At 36.4% G+C, this 18,684-nt stretch overlaps 2 protein-coding genes across 2 annotated transcripts in view; one reads left to right on the top strand and one right to left on the bottom strand.

The window, feature by feature from the left end:
* Positions 1–205: 205 nt before the first annotated feature.
* ELOVL4 (ELOVL fatty acid elongase 4) overlaps positions 206–18,684 on the bottom strand; it is a 32,076-nt gene continuing 13,597 nt past the window's right edge. The window contains exons 2-6 of the mRNA XM_045867142.3: positions 8,866–9,053; positions 7,585–7,665; positions 6,086–6,257; positions 4,375–4,502; positions 206–1,942 (exon numbers count right to left, since the gene is read on the bottom strand). Of these exons, the coding sequence (XP_045723098.1) occupies positions 1,673–1,942; positions 4,375–4,502; positions 6,086–6,257; positions 7,585–7,665; positions 8,866–9,053 (839 nt within the window). The 3' untranslated portion in view covers positions 206–1,672. The remainder of the gene's footprint in view (positions 1,943–4,374; positions 4,503–6,085; positions 6,258–7,584; positions 7,666–8,865; positions 9,054–18,684) is intronic.
* LOC123837884 (enhancer of rudimentary homolog) lies at positions 14,985–15,325 on the top strand. Its single transcript, XM_045867144.3, has one exon. The coding sequence runs from the start codon at positions 15,007–15,009 to the stop codon at positions 15,319–15,321; it is 315 nt and encodes a 104-aa protein (XP_045723100.1). The 5' UTR covers positions 14,985–15,006; the 3' UTR covers positions 15,322–15,325.

Raw genomic sequence — 18,684 nt, forward strand, 5'->3', positions numbered from 1 at the left:
CAAAGACAAAGGTGTTGAATCCTTTCAGGTCAAACCATTGTTAAGTGTTGCAAATAGTCTGTATATCTCATGACTGCATGCCTTCTGGGGGGAAAAGTGTGTAATTTTGATGCACAATAAATATTTTATAGTTTACAAAATATTCTAAAATAGTTTGTCTGCACAAACAGCATACATCCTGCACATGCAGTTTTGACATGTTGAGATACTTAGAAATATTCATGCTTTTTTTTTTTTTTTTGGTCATATTTTCTCTTTCTGTAATGATCCCTGGTCAACATCCCTTAACAATTCAACCTATGCAATAAGACAATGTACAAGTTCTCTTTGCTAGTGTATTTCCAGTTGTTCATTTATATTACATGAAACACTTCACTTGTAAATAGTAAACTTCATTTTCTGGTTCTGACTACTCTTACTTTTATTCATTTTGTGTCTTAACAATGAACACCATGTAACAATCACACACTAAATTTAATGATCTTTAGCACCAAGGAGTCAAGAATATTGCACCAAAATGGGTTTACACTTCATATCTAGTTAATAAATAAGATCTTGCAACTTTGTCATAAGGAAAATATCACTCCAAAACTAAACATATTGAAAGAGAAGGATAGTTTCACAGAATAGTTGGGTGTATGCTATTTGTAAAAAAAAAAAAAAAAAAAAGCAAAAAAATACTAGCCGATTCGAAAGTTAATATTAAAATTTACATTAGAGGACTCCTTGATTTTTTAATTAAAATTTATTTAATTTTAAATGTTCTTTCCAACAGAGGTAGGTATATTTCCACATATGAAAAATCGGTAACAGCCACAAATCAAAACAAGGAAAGCCTGATAAAAATCAACATACTCTCTTCTAACAGCACATAAATGTAGCTCTTTTATGATGTTACTAATAAAGACAAGTTGTTTCATGTTCCAATCAGACAATAATCTTAATTTTCATAATATATTTCTGATAGGAGTATTGAAAGGCTGCCTTTTCATCACAAAAATTGTTTCCCACAGTGATTTGTGCCGCAAGTCATGGTGACCTTTGGGTCGCTAAACAGGATTTTACTGTAATTCTTTCTTATTTTCACCAACACCATCATCATCAAGCCTCTAAGAGTCTACAGAGATCATTAGATTTTTTAAATTTAATTACAACCAAAAGGGTATATTCAAGACTAGAGGTGGAGAGATTCGACCATTCCAGTCAGCAAATGAATTCAAATGTGCAAATTTTAAAGTATCTACAGTTCCAGCTTTGGACCAGAAAATGTAAGGTAACTGATTGTAATCAGTAGGTAATACTAATTTAGCCAAAAAATTCATACTGTCTTTCTGTGATCATCTGACTGAAGAATGTATATAAGATACATGAAAAATCTCATGCTTTAGACAAATGGATGTGAACAGAGGGAGAGCCTCCAAAGTCACATAATGATTGCTTTGGTCTGGACAACATCAAGGCTAATAAAAAAAAATGTTTAAAATAAAACTTCATAAATAAAACATCCGGGCATTGTATTTAACACTTTACTCTATCTAAAGGTTACTAAGACATAGAGCACATTTGCCTTTTTCTCTCCACCTCCAAACCCTCATTTGCTTCTGTTTTCCCTGAAATTTTATATGAAATGGGAACTTCCTCACTGTCAACAACAGTTAAGGCCCAGTTCAATTTACTCTCCTTTTGCTTTTCCATTTTTCTGCTTTTTTCCATTTTCTAATTGTTTCTCTGATTTGCTCACACCATTTGCTGAAATACCATTCACAGCTGTTTTTCCAGTTTTTGCTTTCTTAGGCTCTTTATATGTCCGAACATAGAAGTTAAGAAAGAGAAATATGAAGCTGATCGCATAGGCAATGAGGGCCCAGTGCATCCATTTTGGGAAGGGACAATCTGTGTAAAGAGACAGTGCTGTGTGTCCAATGGTCACATGGAACTGAACCTGAAAAACAAAACAACAATGTAGGAATCATAAGTAACTTCTGACAACATCAGAATCTTCTATCTAGCTAAGATAGGCCCGAATCTTGCCACACTGTCCAAAGTTCAACAGACTCCAGCTCCCTCTCACCCATCAGGTGGCAGCTCAGATGTCATCCCCTCAGCAAGGGCTTTCTGCCAGCTAGGACAAAGGAACTCCATCCAGCTGGTGTTCTCAATCCCATTAATGAGGGCTTTTGTTTGGTGTGGGCTTTTTTCTTTATAACAAAACTATCTGGACTTCTTAACTTCTTGATTGTCCATCTTCCCACTAGTATATAACTTCAGAGGGTATGGCTCTGTGTTGCTCCATGAGGAGTCCTTGACAGAGGGTCTGGATTCAATGCGTATTTGTTGGATAATGTTGAATGATGTTATTAATGAGAGGGAATATCCATGGCCTAAGAGAATAAACTAATAGTACCATACACTCTTTTTGATATTTGTTTTCCTCCCACATTTTAGACTGACTTTTTTCCACAAAACTTATCAGCAGAATGGTACATATACTTTTAAAAATGAACCTATTGAAAGGGTTCATTATTTATTTCTTACAAAATAGCACACAGGTAATACTGTATTTGAATTAACACTATCCTTGGGGCACCTGGGAGGCTCAGTCAGTTAAGCATCCAAATCTTGATTTCAGCTCAGGTCATGATCTCATGGGTCATGGGACTGAGCCCTGTGAAGGGCTCCATGATCAGCGTAGAGTCTGCTTGAGATTCTCTCCCTCTCCTACCCTCCCACCCACCCCCTGACCCCATGTGCTCGCTCTCTCTCCCTCTCTAAATGAATTAACACTATCCTTTACAAATTAAGATTTTTTGTAAAATTCAGTAGATATCTGAGAACAAGTGCAAAAAGACTTTCAACTTTAAAAGTTTTTAAAAGAAGAAAAGCCAAAATTAAGATGCTTTGTAATTCAGATAAGGCAAATCAGTTGAAATTCCAATATATCAATAAATGAGTGGTTCTCAATATAAGGATTATGAATTCCACAGTGTTAACAAGGGTTAACTTTTTACAAGATTAACTTACATGATTAACTGTTGTGAGAACTTCTGGCTTAGAAATATTCAACTCTTCACGAAACTAACATCCTATTTGGAATGGGCAATTGTGTTTTTTCTTTTAAGCATAGCATTATCAATATTATTTATTATATTAAATATGATTAAATTCATTTATTCCATGTAAGCCCCAAATTTAGATCAGACTAAAAAACTTTAAATTTTCCATGGCAAAATCCAGATTTTAAGAACTTTTGATTTGACAATGGTTCTTAGAACCTAAGTCACCAAAAGGGTTATGTATGTATGTGTGATTAAGTATGGCATCACTCAAGGAGGCTCAAGTGAGGACTAGATATAAAGAGTTCAGATGACTTTTGTGATCTCTTCATTTTCTTGTGCCCATTTTCTAATTATGGAGAGAAATGAATTAACACCAACTATGTAAACAGCTTGCACAAAAACTGGAGGAAGTTTCCTGTAGCATTTTAGTTACAAATGAATCTTTCCCACCCAGCATTCCCCAAAAGTTGTGTTTCCTGTTCAGCCAGCCAGCTGTTTAGCAACTTAAAGCAGAGATGAATAGCATTTCCAAATGTGATCCCACTGATAAATTGTGCACATGCTATCATTACAGCAAATTATAATAAATTCCAAGGCTTGAAGAACAGCGACCAGGTTGGTGTGGATTTCCACTTTGATGACTGGGCTAGCACCTTGCTTGAATGTTTCACTGAGGTACCCAGATGCTACAAGAAGTCCCACGAGGGGTATGTGCTGAAAATTGTCTGCTCTAAAGGCTAGGATTTGAGAATACCTAGCTCTGTTCTCTAGGGCTGTGTGTTAGTTCTCTTGTCTTTCTTCCCTTCCTTTATCCCACCCTTTCCTTGGTTGTGTGCCTTCTCTTCAACTTTTATAACCTAAATGTATGGGATCTGTTAACAAGGCCTGAAAAATAGAATAGAAAACAAAATTCAAGCAAGAGCAGGATGAAGAGAGGTAATAATAACATTTTAAGTTAAAAAAAAAATCACCCGACAGAGAATTTACATTATTTTTTCTGGTCATATATGAGTCTATGTACTTTACGGTGTGCTTATTAGCTCTTGACTCATCCATTTTACAGATATTTTTAAAGAACATTTCTCTTAGACAAGAGTTGTGTTTAGTCTCTTAAGAACATTAAAAAAATTAGTGGCAGTGACAACTAGGTCAATGAACACGAAGCTCAGAGCCAAGCAAACTCGACTCCCACGGCTGGAGCACAGAGAGAGTCAACTTTGTAACAGGAAACTGTCGAGGATAACTTAGCCCTTAAAATTAGTAAATTCAAATATTTGCGGTGTTTCGCCGGAAGCAACTTTAGAAGCATTTAACTCACCAGCTGCAACATGGTCAAGTACCGTTTCCACCAAAGATACTTCTGAATCCACGGGCCAAACGCCGCTAACCCGTAGTATGAGTACATGATCACATGGATGAAGGAATTCAGCTGTGCTCCAAAAAACGCTTCAGAGAAACAGAATTGTAAGGTCAGAAAACTTCAGTAGGCAGTAGCCATCTGGACATAAAGTAAATGAACCCACATTATTCTCTAACATTTAATCTTGAGCACAGATTGGGAATAAAAATTGTAAAGTAGTAATAATGGAAAAGACTTCTCTTCGGATCACACTAGGTATTTTTAAAACCTAGACTCAGGCTTTTGGCGTATAAACAAAAATGAGTGTTCTTCAAATGCAAGGGGCTTTCACAGTGGCAAGTTTCCAAATGGAGCACCCCAGGGACTTAAGTATGCCAAAACATAGAAACTATTGCCTGTATTATTTTCCATGCTATTATTCCTGGGGGAAAAGTCATGGTACATATAATTGTTTAAATAGATTTTTAACGGGGCACCTGGCTGGCTCAGTTGGAAGAGCATGGGACTCTTGATCTTGGTGGGAGTCGTAAGTTCAAGCCCCACGTCGGGTATAGAGATTACTTAAAAAAATAGTAATAAGGGGCGCCTGGGTGGCTCAGTCGGTTAAGCATCTACCTTCGGTTCAGGTCATGATCCTGGGGTCCTGGGATCGAGCCCTGCATTGGGCTCCCTGCTCAGCGGGGAGTCTGCTTCTCCCTCTGACCCTCCCCCCCTCACACTCTGTCTCTCTCTCTCTCTCCCCCAAATAAATAAAATCTTTAAAAAATAATAAAATAAAAAGGACCTTTTAAAAAATAGATTTTTAAAGCCTCATTATTGCCTTCAGATGGCATACCAACATATCAACATAAACATATCAACATACACATATCAACAACGAAATAGTACTTATTTCTTAGGTTTCTAAACAGTTTTAAATGAAAGTAGAAGGCAAACTGTACTACTATAATGACCTGTACCCTGGGTCCCCAACAGAGAAATAGTCTGTTTCCAGCTCAGTGATGTAAATAATCTTCAATTTACAGGCATCTGAAAAGCTGAAGACATATCTTGACCGTTTGTGAATTCAGATCCTCTTTAACAAGGCTATTTACAATTTCCTTTGAGTAAGAACCAACGGGTTCATTTAAGGCCCATTTTAGAGCAAGAGTGGGCTCTGGGCTTGGACTGGCGATGGAGGCTTCAAACTGAGAAGTTAAAGCTTAGTATCCTTTGTCTCTCTCTCTTTTTTTTTTTTTTTAAGTAGGCTCCACACCCAGTGTGGAACCCAATGCAGGGCTTGAACTCACGACCCTGAGATCAAGACCTGAGCTGAAATCAAGAGTCAGATGCTTAACTGAGTCACCCACGTGCCCCTAACTCAGTATCCTTTGAGTCAGAACCACTATAACTGCTCCCCATCAAAAATTATTTGCTACATTTAAGATTAGTTTATGCTTATCTCTGAGGCAAATCTTTAGGTATTTAAGAAGCCACAGATAAAAAGCCAAAACTTTGCTTTCTTCAAATTTCTTTTTTTTCTTCATATTTCTTTAAAATGAAATTAACACAGAAATAATTAACTATGCAAGCAAGTTAAAGACCAAGTCAAATTTCCAGCTTCTCATTACTTTTCCACCCAACACATATACATAATTTAATATATGCAGATATGTCTCAAAATACTCACCTTGTCCCCCTGCGACCCATTTAATTCCAATCCACCACAATGTAAACATTGTACAGTGATGATATACATGAAGGAAAGAGACTTGGTTGTTTTTCTTCCTCAGGATAAAAAACACTGTGTCCAAATACTCAACCCCTTTAGATACAAAGTACCACCACAGAGCAGCAGCTATCTATAAAAAGAAAGGAAAAGCATGTTATAAATACCAGAGTGACACTATCATATGGTTTTCTATTTATTGTTAAGTTAGTCCTAAACAACCTTTATTGCACAAAATGTACAAGGCATGGAATCATTTTTGCCTAAGTAGGTACGAAACCTAGGCATCTATCCATGGGGAAAAAATGGGAAAGAAAGAGTCCAAATCTATATTTACCCAGTGGCAATGATTTAGAGAAAATTTTTAGTCTTTTACATAGATAGATGTCATGAAGTACCAAACTGCTGAACACAGAGCTATAAATACCTTCACACTGCTATGTTTTTCAGTGTGGCAGAAAAATCGAGATATTTACTTTGTAAAGGTATTTCAGTTGTTCATGCTTAGCCTATACTATACCTCAGATATTCTTGCAAGTATGTTCGTGTAGCAACTGGTCTCGGTTAGCTTTGGTCTCTCACTTTAACATGTGCAACAAAATAAATACCTAACCACAGTACTTTGTATTAGGCAGTAAAATCTTTAAAGTGGTAAATTAAAACACACAAACAAAAATAACAAATATTTCCTAGGTCATAAATATAATCCTACTTACATGAATAAGTCCTTTCTTTTCCTAGGCTCTAATTAAGACACCAGATGGTACAGAAAGATTACGTTACATGCTGAGATTAAGGATCCAAGGATCCAGTGAGAGGTGACCTCTGTAAATGTTTTAAAATATTTTACAAGAACCCTACTATAAGAGTAACCTAAACTCAACATTTTTTATGTTACCTACTTTCTATGATGTGTGTCCTATGTACAAACAACAAAGACAGTATATAACTGAAATCTGTTTATAAATCTTTGTATGTCAAGGGTGACTAGAAAGTAAAATATAACATTATATTACCAATGGTTTATTTTTCTGCAAATATAATAAAAACTGAGTTTATACCTATACAAATTGTGCTATGCTTAACTTACTAAACATTACATAGTTTATCCAACATTGGTTTTTCCTCAGACTCTTAACAAATGAATTAGACTCTATGAGTTTCTATTCTTGACCCAAAACACAAAAATCCAAAATATCATCTTTACACTAAACATGGAAATTTTTTGTTCTTAAGTACTGCATTCTAGTAATCCAACACATATTCACTCTCACACAATCAAATAGGACACTATAGCTATGAAAACATTTTCAATTATGTACTTTTAAAGAAAAGCATAGCTTTACTGACTCAACACAATCCTATACACTTTTACCACTCTATGAAAGTATGTTTTTCAGAGTGGGGATTATAAAATTAAACCCACTTCTACTGATGAACGGTATTTTGAATGTACTTACCCTAACTTCATTAACATTATCAGAATAATCCACACTCTGGCAAATATAGCTGTATCCTGCATTATATGATCCCATGAATAACTGGAAAAAAGGGGAGTAATATTTAAAATAAAGTTTTAGTAGATATGGAATTTAAAAACACTAAATACAACATGCAACCTTTCAAATTATTTTAAAGAGCAATTTTATATAAAAAAATGAAATTCATTAAACATTTAATGTGTTGGGAGTTTCTAAAATTTGCTGTGTGTCAATTTATTCTAAAATTGAAATCTAAATTAAAAATCACATGTAACTCTTGGCTGAGACTTCAACTCTTATCTACTTTATTATATCAAGAGAAATTTTGATTAACCATGACTCAGATCCAACAGGTGCATTGATTTCTATTCTTGATCCAATGTGGTTTATAGCTAACAAATGAGGTCAAAGTATCCAAATAAATTAAAGTTTTTATGAAGTTGAGATTCTATAGACTAAGTTGTCAATTACAGATTTTTTTAAAGGAGAGTAGTGTTTATTTTCCTAGCATCACCAGCCCAGTTCTCTGGGTTCATACAGAATTTTAATGAGGAATCTCTTGGGAAACAAATTCCTTCCACTTGGGAAAAAAATTCCCTCCACGCCTACAACTTAAAAAAATGCCTATGTCAATCTAACCTTTAGGATTTCTTTTTAGAACGTCATGGAGAATTTGCTGGAGTCCAGAAAAGTACAAGATGATTAGCAGCAACAGTGTGTAACAGTTAACTCATTTTTGTTCCAACCCAAAATACAATGATATTATGTAATAGGATTTAACTTGAAATCAGTATTTTACATCTGCATATTTTGATCAAAATATGACCAAACCTGAAACTGCTGAGTAAGAATTATAAATAAAGAGCTACAACTATTTACTGACTACTTAATATGTGCCAAACACTATGAAAAAATTATTTCACTTATCTATGATCTAGAATGCAGGTGTTTATCCCCAGTTTACAGATGGGGAAAATAAGTCTCAGAAAAGTTAAATAACTTCTACTGTCAGTTAATAACGGTTATTTTGGAATCTAGTGTGTCTGCTTCAACATTCCATTTTAAACAACTGTCCTATACTTTCCACATGTTTCATATTTTTGTTATCCAAACATAAAAAATGTCAATAAAGTAAAATTTACTTTTAGAGTAGACAACAGTTATCTTGGGATACGATATACAATGATGGTTTTTACATATTCTAATTCCTTAATTTTCAGTAACCCTGGGGAATAATAAGGTGACTGTAGTTAAACCTACCTCTCTGAAGATAAAAAGGTTAAGCAAAACCATTCCAAAATTATAGATAATGAGCACTAAACGCATCTGGAAAGGTTCTCGGTCCTTCATCCATTTTGGACCCAGCCACACGAACAGGAGATAAAGCGTACTTATACAAAGTGTAGGCCATGGAGACTGCATCAGAGGCCAATTCTCCACACGTTTATCTAGAGAGAACAAAATAACATTAAATTCGTTAAACAATAAATCTGTTTGGAATGAACGTGTTAGGAATTATAATATTTCAACTTAGCTTTTTTCCTAATTTGACCAAATGCAGGTCAGTTTTCTTTGAGTCATGACAAAAATACATGGCATTAAAACCAAAGATATGAGACCAATTCTTGTGAGTAGCTTTTGAAAATAATGTTTCATCACATACAGCACACATTAAGTTTTATAGAGACCTAAAGAACAAAGACCAGAAATAAACCTTGCTATAAATATAGGACAAGCTGGGCACGAAAAGTTGATGAAAGACTACATAGACAGAAAATAAATATTTTAAGGAGAAACTTGTCTTTCATATTAAACATGTGAAATATATCAGTACAGTTTGGAAGCTGTGCCCTCCTCGCCTAAAGCAGGAGAAGAATAGTAAACTGAAGAGGTAGAGCAATGGAAGCCATTCCCTGGAATATTTTTGGATACTGAGGACAAGAGTACAGTTATATTTGGGGAAAAAATTAGGGGGATTACAGTTCTATGATTTCTTTAAATGGAAATCATCACATTCAGGACATTTTTCTTTTTCTTTGATAGCAAGAGCCTATTAAGCCATGAATATAACCAACTTATGTGCTTTTCCCTAAAGCTATAAGCATTTACCTCATATGTGTGTAAATATTTCATTTAAAATGAGTCAACTGTCCTTAATATTCAAATATGCAACCTTGAATCAATTTTGTAATAAGAGTTCCACCACAAGTAACATTTCTAAGAGAAGAATGATAATGAAATATATATATAGGGTTAAAAAAAATTTTGTTTTCTAATACATTATAAAAAGGTACTGAAATTTATATTTCTGAAACTTAAACAGCATTTTATAGGTTATGAATCTAATGTCTAGTTTATGCTTGGTAATGCAAAAACACTTCTATGTTCTATGCTGAGGAAAAGAATGTATTTTTAAAACAGCAACAACAACAAAAAATCCTACCTTTCAGTCAGTTCCTAAGACCTAGCCTAAGTGAATTTAACTTAATTTCTCATTACAGTGTCCCACCATTTAAACTGTCAGCTTTACTAAAACTATATATGCAGAATAGCTCTGGATTAGATAATTTGGTTTCAAAATATCTTACTTAAAATTAGTCTGTTTCTATACACTATTGATAGAAAATAAGATAAAAGGAAGGAAACAGAAATGGAACAATGTTTAATCACACAGTCTCCAAAGTCAGGAAGTGACATTAACTATGTTTCTATAAAATAAGAGTTGTTAGAAAGATGTGCTAGTGACTTGGAAGAAAAACAAAAGCTGGTTTTATTTCAGAGTTTACAGGAGAGGCTTACTATCTATCTACTCATGGAAATTATGGTTCTGTCACTCAAATCAAAACATATTCCAGAGTTAAAAATAAACTAAAACACTTACATGACAAGAGAGAATAATCTTCTTATGAGAGGGTGTGGCTTAAAAGATGAGTGGCTGACTTTTGTTGAAGGCATTGTACCACTATGGTCCTATCACTGATTGTTTGCTGTTCTTTATTATTGTCATATTATCCTGCTATGTATCTATGACAGAGTCCACCTTAAAGCATGGGGTATTTATCTACTTAGATATTTATTTTCTATAGGAAAAAAACTTAAGACAAACTCCTAAATCCTGAAGCCCTGCTCTACTCACTTCAGGAACTAGAGGAGTAGCTGCAGCTTCCTCTTCCTATCCAGAAACTAGAGGGTAGACAGTTTTTTCCATGCGTTTGATACAAAGAGCAAAAGGATTCTGTTATAAAATAATCCCATGTAACAAAGAAAGGAATATAAATTCATCAGTAAGGAGATTCTAATTTCTAATATCACAGATTATAACACACTCATTTTTTAAAAAAGATTCATCTAGAGAGAAAGGAGAGAGCCCGTGCGAGTGGGGGAGGGGCAGAGGGAGAGGCAGAGAGAGAATCCTCAAGCAGACTCCCCACTGAGCACGGAGCCCAATGTGGGGCTCGATCCCAGGACCCTGGGATCACGACCTGAGCCAAAATCAAGAGTCGGATGCTCAATCAACTGAGCCGCCCAGGCGCCCCAATTCTATCACTCTTAATCACACACAGAATTCCTGCTGACTTCAAAGTAAGTTCTGAGCAACAAGTTGAAAAAAATGAGAGAAACAGGTAAAAAATTATCCCAAAATCAAGAATAAATAAAAATGCTCATCCTTTTTGATGTATAGTGTGATTAGCCCATGCCATTCTCTCCTTCAACAGAGAAGTTTAAAGACAGAACTAAGAAAGACAGTGAGAGGAAGAGACAGGAGTAAGAAGCTGAAGATCTGACAATATGCAACACTAACAGAGGCCAACGGAAGAGTAAAAAGGTAGAGGGGAGTAGATAAGAAATAACAGAGATATTAGAAAAGACATTCTAGACTCTATCAGTAAACAGATGGGCTGAGTTTTAATATCAGCTCTGCTACTGTGCAGAGGACTTAAAGGGCACAATCTGTCTTCATCCCTTCATCTATAAAACCTGCTGGAAAGAAGGGGAATGAGTTAGTGCTTCTCCAACTTGAATGAGAAAAAGAATCACAGGGGAGAGGGGCATAGTTAAAAGGTAGGTTCTGACTCAGTAGGTCTGGGGTGCAGCCCATTTTTAGGAAGATTCTGCATTTTCTAGGAAGCTCCACCTAATGCTATGTCAATATCCCATGGACCACCCTCTGAGTAGCAAGAAACTAGATAATCCTTTACGTTTTTTTTTTTAACTTCTGAAAATTGTTACTTTTAAAAATGATAATTAGGAGGAAGAATGGAATTGAAGGTGAGGAAAACTGGATCCAAAAAATGGGCAATTTTCATTGGTCAGGGGACCCACTGTGCATGCAAGTTCCTGCACATTTCTAAACCACTACCGCACTCATCACGCTGTCCTGTGACTTTCCTTGAAAATGTAATCTCCCTGAAGGCAGGGTCTGGGTTTCTCATTCGTGTACTGCAAGGCTTATCAGGGTGCTTAAACAACATTTATTTGATGAATAAATGATGAGTGGGTAATTTTTTTCATATTAGTCCTTTATTCTCTAACCCTTCAAATAAAATCCAACAGTACATTTACTGATATTCCAAGTTTCTTCGTAAAGCAACCTTTTCCTACAGCTCTTCCCAGATCCTCCTTTATGCTGGCATACAACTTGAACCTAATGTCAACAACACTTCAATCCAGTATTCAGGGGGTACATGTGTGCTCTCTCTATAAGGCGCGCAGTGTCTTTACTTCATTGCTTTCTCCAGGGAAAAAAGGCAGTGCCCCCATTTCTTTATCCAACAGTGCAAGTCATGCATTCAATCAGCATCTACTTAACAAAACCCTGTCTTCAGCCTATAAAAGGCCACAGTTCACACACCATCTCTTTCTCAAATTAGCCCTTCAGCTCACCAGGGTCAGAACGCTCTTAAAAATTCTGCCTCCAATGAGCATTATGGAAGCTGTAGTAACTGTCAGCTACCTGAAGCACAGCATCACAATGCCATCCTATGATGATATTCACATGATATTTCTCCATGTCTTTGCAGTTATTTGTGTCTTTCTAAATTTGCATAAATTTTTCTTTAGTACTTCTGATAAGATTCAAATATCCATGCTTTTTACTTGTTCCCTTTTCCACGTAAAGGGAATGAGTGAGTCACAATAGTGTCATACAATGATATGAAAATTTACCGTTAATAACAGGTCCCCCCGCAAATCTTGACCCCAAAAAAAAGAAAAAAGAAAAAAGATGTGGAATTGTGGAATTAGAACAGTAAAGGAAAATCATGAATACTGAAGCTTTATATATTTTATATAAACTTAAAATAATGTATTATCCAGCCTTTCATGAACTCAAATGTTTCAATAACATATTTTTATATGTTGCCTTTCTTCAAGAAAGATGTGTGTATTTGCTTAGATTCCCCTCCCCCGTTTTATTGAGACATAATTGACAAAGTTCACTGTTTAAGTGTAAGGCATACAGCTTGATGGTCTGATTTACACATAATGTGAATGAGTTCCACAATAGGTTCAGCTAACATCTATCTTCTTCATATAGATAAAACAGAAAGAAAAGAAAGAAGAAAAGAATAAAGGGAAAAAAATGTTTTCCTTGTAATGAGAACTCTTAGGATTTACTCTTAACAATGTTCCTGTGTATCATACAGCAGTGTTCTAGTCATCATGTTGTTCAGTATATCCCTAGTGCTCATTTAGTTTACAACTGGAAGACTGTACCTTTTGACCACCTTCCTCCAACACTCCCCACTCCTTTCCACCTCTAGTAAGGACAAATCTGATCTCTCTTTCTATGGGTTTTGTTTGTTTCAAATAACATATTTCAGGGGTAAATTAAATCTTCTTAATTTACTTAAATTTGAGTTAAACTGAATCCAAATATAGATTATGCACATTAGAGTAAAAAGAAGACATATTTCCAGTATTCTGTCAGTATCTGAATTCTACACAGTTATTTTTTTAAAGATTATTTATTTATTTATTTTTGAGAGAGAGAGCATACAAGCAGTGGGGAGGGCAGAGGGAGAAGGAGACTCCCCACTGAGCAGGGAGCCTGACACAGGACTGGATCCCAGGACCGTGGGATCATGACCTGAGCCGAAGGTGGATGCTTAACCGACTGAGCCACCCAGGCGCCCTCTACACAGTTACGAATAGGATTCCATATCATGAATTTATTAGGGGAAAAAAGAGAGAGAGAAAACAGTTAATTGAAACCCTATTCTTCCTGCCACCACTGAAGTCTGTCATCAAGGAATACCAAAATTCAAATGGGTTTTATATAACATTCTTAGGAATTCTCTATTTGCAACGCTTTGGGGTGGGGGAGGGATCAATATGGCACAAATATAAATTAACTCTAGTTGATTTATTTGTCAAATTGTCCTATATTTTGTAACTATTACTATGTTTATTAACATATTTATGCCTTCATGTGTTAGTGATTTTGAGTTTATTAACAATTTTAAGCCATTACATGGAAACCTTTCCCTAAACTAGGGCTGTGGAATTTTAGATTTAGATTTAGATATGATCTCTTTATCTTTTTTTTTAAGATTTTATTTATTCATTTGAGACACAGAGATATATAGAGAGACAGAGCATGAGCAGTGGGAGGAGCAGAGGGAGAGGGAGAAGCAGACTCCCCGCTGAGCCAGGAGCCCGATGTGGGGCTCGATCCAAGGACCCTGGGATCACGACCTGAGCCAAAAGCAGACGCCCAACCATCTGAGCCACCCAGGTGCCCCATGATCTCTTTAACTTAACAGTGAGATTCAGAGAGGTCAAGAGCCTCAGGTATCCCAGCAGCTATTCCAGTATCACTCAGTCTTCACATCCATTAATTTTAAGGGAGACAATTTCCATCAATTCCTTCCTCAATTATTGGTATAAGTGATATTTTAAGATAGAACTGTGACTATCAATCATGTCTCTTCAAGGAAAAGAAAATAAAAGAGACCTACAAAATTTCCCTTAGTAGAAAAAAGGACAAGAGATACACCAAGTCTCACACTTTCTTAGGTGCTGCATCTGACAGAGCTGGTCTAGGATAATGAATGCTTTGGAGGCCATGCCACAAAGAAAGGTGGGAAAAAACTAAGGATGTCTAGCCTGGAGAAAAGAAAGAGGCCTCATCAGTTGCTAAAAGACCTAAAGAGAGCTCAGATTTATTCTCTATTTCTAGAGTGTAGAATTAGAACCAATGAGAAGAAGTTTTAGGAAGCTGAATTACACCTAAATTCAGAAAATTTCTAAGCAGTTGGTCTTTCCATAAGTAGAAAGAGCTGTCTTCTTTGGCAAGGAATTCCTTATCCTCCTTTTAAATTAAATTTAAGCAAACCTACAGCTAAGTATTATAGAAAATAAGTTCAGGAGCAAGAGGCTGCAGCGAGAGAGTTTGGCGCGATGTCTCACACCATTTTGCTGGTACAGCCTACCAAGAGGCCGGAAGGCAGAACTTATGCTGACTATATATCTGTGAATGAATGCATGGAAGGTGTTTGTAAAATGTATGAAGAACATCTGAAGAGAATGAATCCCAACAGCCCCTATATCACATATGATATCAGTCAGTTGTTTGATTTTATTGACGATCTGGCAGACCTCAGCTGCCTTGTTTACCGAGCTGATACCCAGACATACCAGCCCTATAACAAAGACTGGATTAAAGAGAAGATCTACGTGCTCCTTCATCGGCAAGCCCAACAGGCCGGGAAATAGTTGAGTTAGAAGCAGTAGGGGGATGGGGGTGGGCTTGGAACATAGGTGTGTACAGCGTGCTGTAGTGGAAGTTCTGTATTATAGTAATCCTGTTTCCATTTTGGTATACTCTAGCCAGGACTGAATGTATTAGATGAAATATGAGGATCTTGTTCAATCTGAAACCCCCATTGCCCCCTTCCCCTCCCTTTTTTTTTTTACTTAAACATTTTTATGATAATTTAGATCGAAGTTGTTTGTCAGTTAATCTTGGTTCCAGTCCTTCAAACTGTTCATATCTGCTTTATAACATTCACTGTACTAACCCTTCTTCAGGTTGGGGTGGGGGGGTAGAGACAGTTTAGTTACATGCTCAAGATAAAGTCAGTGAAAAATGAATAAATGTTCTTTAGTTATAAAAAAAAAGAGACTATATTTTAATAATAAGAATTACTAAGACACATTACCTTAACCCTTCTGGACCCTTAAGGGGTAACTTTTTCTCAAGAAATCATTTCCATTTAGAACATTTTGATTATTTCATAATGCTCATGCCAAGTAGGATTGATTTATTTACAAACATTAGTTAGTTCACTAATCATACAAGTTTATCTGTATGATAAAGATCATGTAATAGTTATACAACTGTATGTGTTTGTCATATAATGGTTACACAACTGTATGTAATGGTCATGTAATGGTTGCATGGTTACATGGTTACAATACAGTTGTGTTTGTCAAAACTCACAACTGTTAACTAAAAAGAGTTAGTTTTATTATGTGTAAATTATACCTTTATACAAGTGGGAGGAAAAATGGTATATCTGAAGTGCGGCTTCCTTCAAATACCCTCCACCAACAGGTTTTTATTTTTAACCTGATCTGTATCTTACAATCACACAGCATGATAGATAGATAGAACAGACTTTCAGGTCAGACTCTCCACCCCTTCTGAGCTAAGTGATTTGGGGGAGGTTATTTGGTTCTTGCTTCTCAAAACTCATTTACTAGAAAAAGGAGACAGACATAAAAAATCTATTGCTTTGCAGGATGATAAGTGTAAGTCTTAAGGACAAGGGGACAGTCTTAAGAACAGTGGTAGGGCAGGTGAGAGGGGACAAGATGGACTTCAAGAACAGACATTTGAATTGTTTCTTGAAGAAAAGGAAGAGGAATTTGCCAAACAGAGAGGAGGAAGGCCTTCTTGCAGAGAGAACCATATGTATAAATAGCCCCAAAGCAAGAAGTAACATATTTATTCTGGAAACTAAGCAGGCTTGAGGTAGCAGATACTTACAAAGAACGATGACTGGAGGCTTATGGGTCAGAGCAGACCTGGGAGAGCCTTACAAACTATGCCGAAGAGGCTAGAATCTGCCTGGTAGATAATGGGGAGATGCTTAATTGGTTAAAAATAGGGGATCACATTTAGCTTTTAAAAGATAATGGCAGAAACGATGGGAGATGGACTGAAGGGGAAGAGGAGACCTCAAGAGGCAGAGAAACCAGTTGGATCAGTGGTTCTCAAACATCTCTATATTGCTGGGCCACCCACATAAGAACAATCTGCTTGTTGAAAGTGTAGATTCAGGCACCTGGGTGGCTCAGTTGGTTAAGCCACTGCCTTCAGCTCAGGTCATGATCCTGGAGTCCTGGGATCGAGTCCTGCATCAGATTCCCTGCTCAGCAGGGAGTCTGCTTCTCCCTCTGACCCTCCCCCTTCTCATGCTCTCTCTCTCTCTCTCATTCTCTCTCTCAAATAAATAAATAAATAATCTTAAAAAAAAAAAAAAAAGAAAAAGAAAGTATAGATTCTTAGGCCCCACCCCAGATCTACTGAATCAAAATCTCTGTGGATAGGGCCCAGGACTGTGATCTCAAAGTTCCTCTGGTGATTCTGATGGGCAGCCAGCTTGGACACCACTATAATGCAGAAGTTATGGAAACCTGAATTTAGAGGGCTGCACTGGTGATGGTCAAGATAGGCAGATATGAAAGTAAAATCTACAGACTTGGTGACTGATATGGATGCAAGAGTTAAGAGTGAAAGAAGAGTTCAGGATTAGTCCTAGATTCTGGCATGGCTGGTGGCAGATGGTGAAGTCAGGATCCAGGACAGAGCCTAAAGGAAGAGGAACAGATCTGGAGAGATGACTGGGTGAAATTTTAAACATCCTGTGTCTGAAGTAGTTGTGGACACCTGCTGGGTGGAGGTATCCAGTAGGCTCTACTAGCACTGCAGACACATGGAGGAGTCACTGGTAATGAAAATCACATCAGAGTTTGAGGTCACAAGGGAAAGAGCACGTGGAAAATGAACAAGGATTGAACCCTGGGGAACACTTAAGGGAAGAGTGGGAGAAATGGCAGCGAAGCAAGCAGAGAAAAAGAGAAAATAACATTGTGGGGAGCAAGAGAGTACAATGTCTTCAAAATGATGGGGTAAATGGAGAATCACCTGTTCTTTTCTTTTCAATGAGGAAATAACTACTTCACAGGGTTGATGTGTGATGATTAAATGTAAAAGTTGTAGCAGACAAGAATGCCACAAAGTTGTTCCTTCGCTGTACCCTATTCCATCCATGCCACATTTTCACACAGGTGTGTCTTATGTCAGGAATAATCTGAGCCCCTCCTATTAAAAGTCAAGTCCTTTGATGTCTTCTAGGCCTTTTCTTCCTGATCTAGAGAAGTTATCTAGGTTCCAAATATTGACTCTCCAGTCAGTCTACCAACATTAGAATCCTAGCTTTCTCATTTACTAGGTAAATACACTGAGTGAATTACATAAGTCTCTGGCTTTATGGATGATAACAGGGTTGCTGGGAGGAATAAGATATTGCTAAATGTAGGATGCCTGACACAGAATAAGAGCTCAATAAATGTTGGCACTGTCATTATCATTGATAATAATCAAACCATTAAATCCTCTTTTCCAAGAGTTTAACCAAATTAAAGGGAAAATACCATCCACAATTATAAGAGTTTAAACTGAGAAAACAGAACATTTTATAACATATACTGAGAAAAGAGCACATTCTATAATGTATTGCTCATACATAACAAGCCTAAATCTGAATTTTGAATTACTTAGAGAGGTGTTTAAAAAAAAAAAACAAAAAAACACTCTTTTTTAAGAAAGTATAAACCAGATTTTAATAAACAATACTTGTAATCCAATAGTTTTGAAGTAATCCAAGTCCTTTAGAAACCTCTACTTATATACCAAAAGTTTAATTAATTCTTACAGCAAATTATCCCTATGTATATTAAAAGAACTTCCTTAAAAATCTCTAATAGGTTGGGGCACCTCAGTGGCTTGGTCGGTTGAGCACCCGACTCTTGATTTCAGCTCAGGTCATGATCTTGGGGTCCTGGGATCGA

Source organism: Mirounga angustirostris, unplaced genomic scaffold (assembly GCF_029215605.1).
Source record: "Mirounga angustirostris isolate CCGP_5_RB_7025 unplaced genomic scaffold, mMirAng1.0.hap1 SCAF_8, whole genome shotgun sequence".
Classification (NCBI taxonomy): Eukaryota; Metazoa; Chordata; class Mammalia; order Carnivora; family Phocidae; genus Mirounga; species Mirounga angustirostris.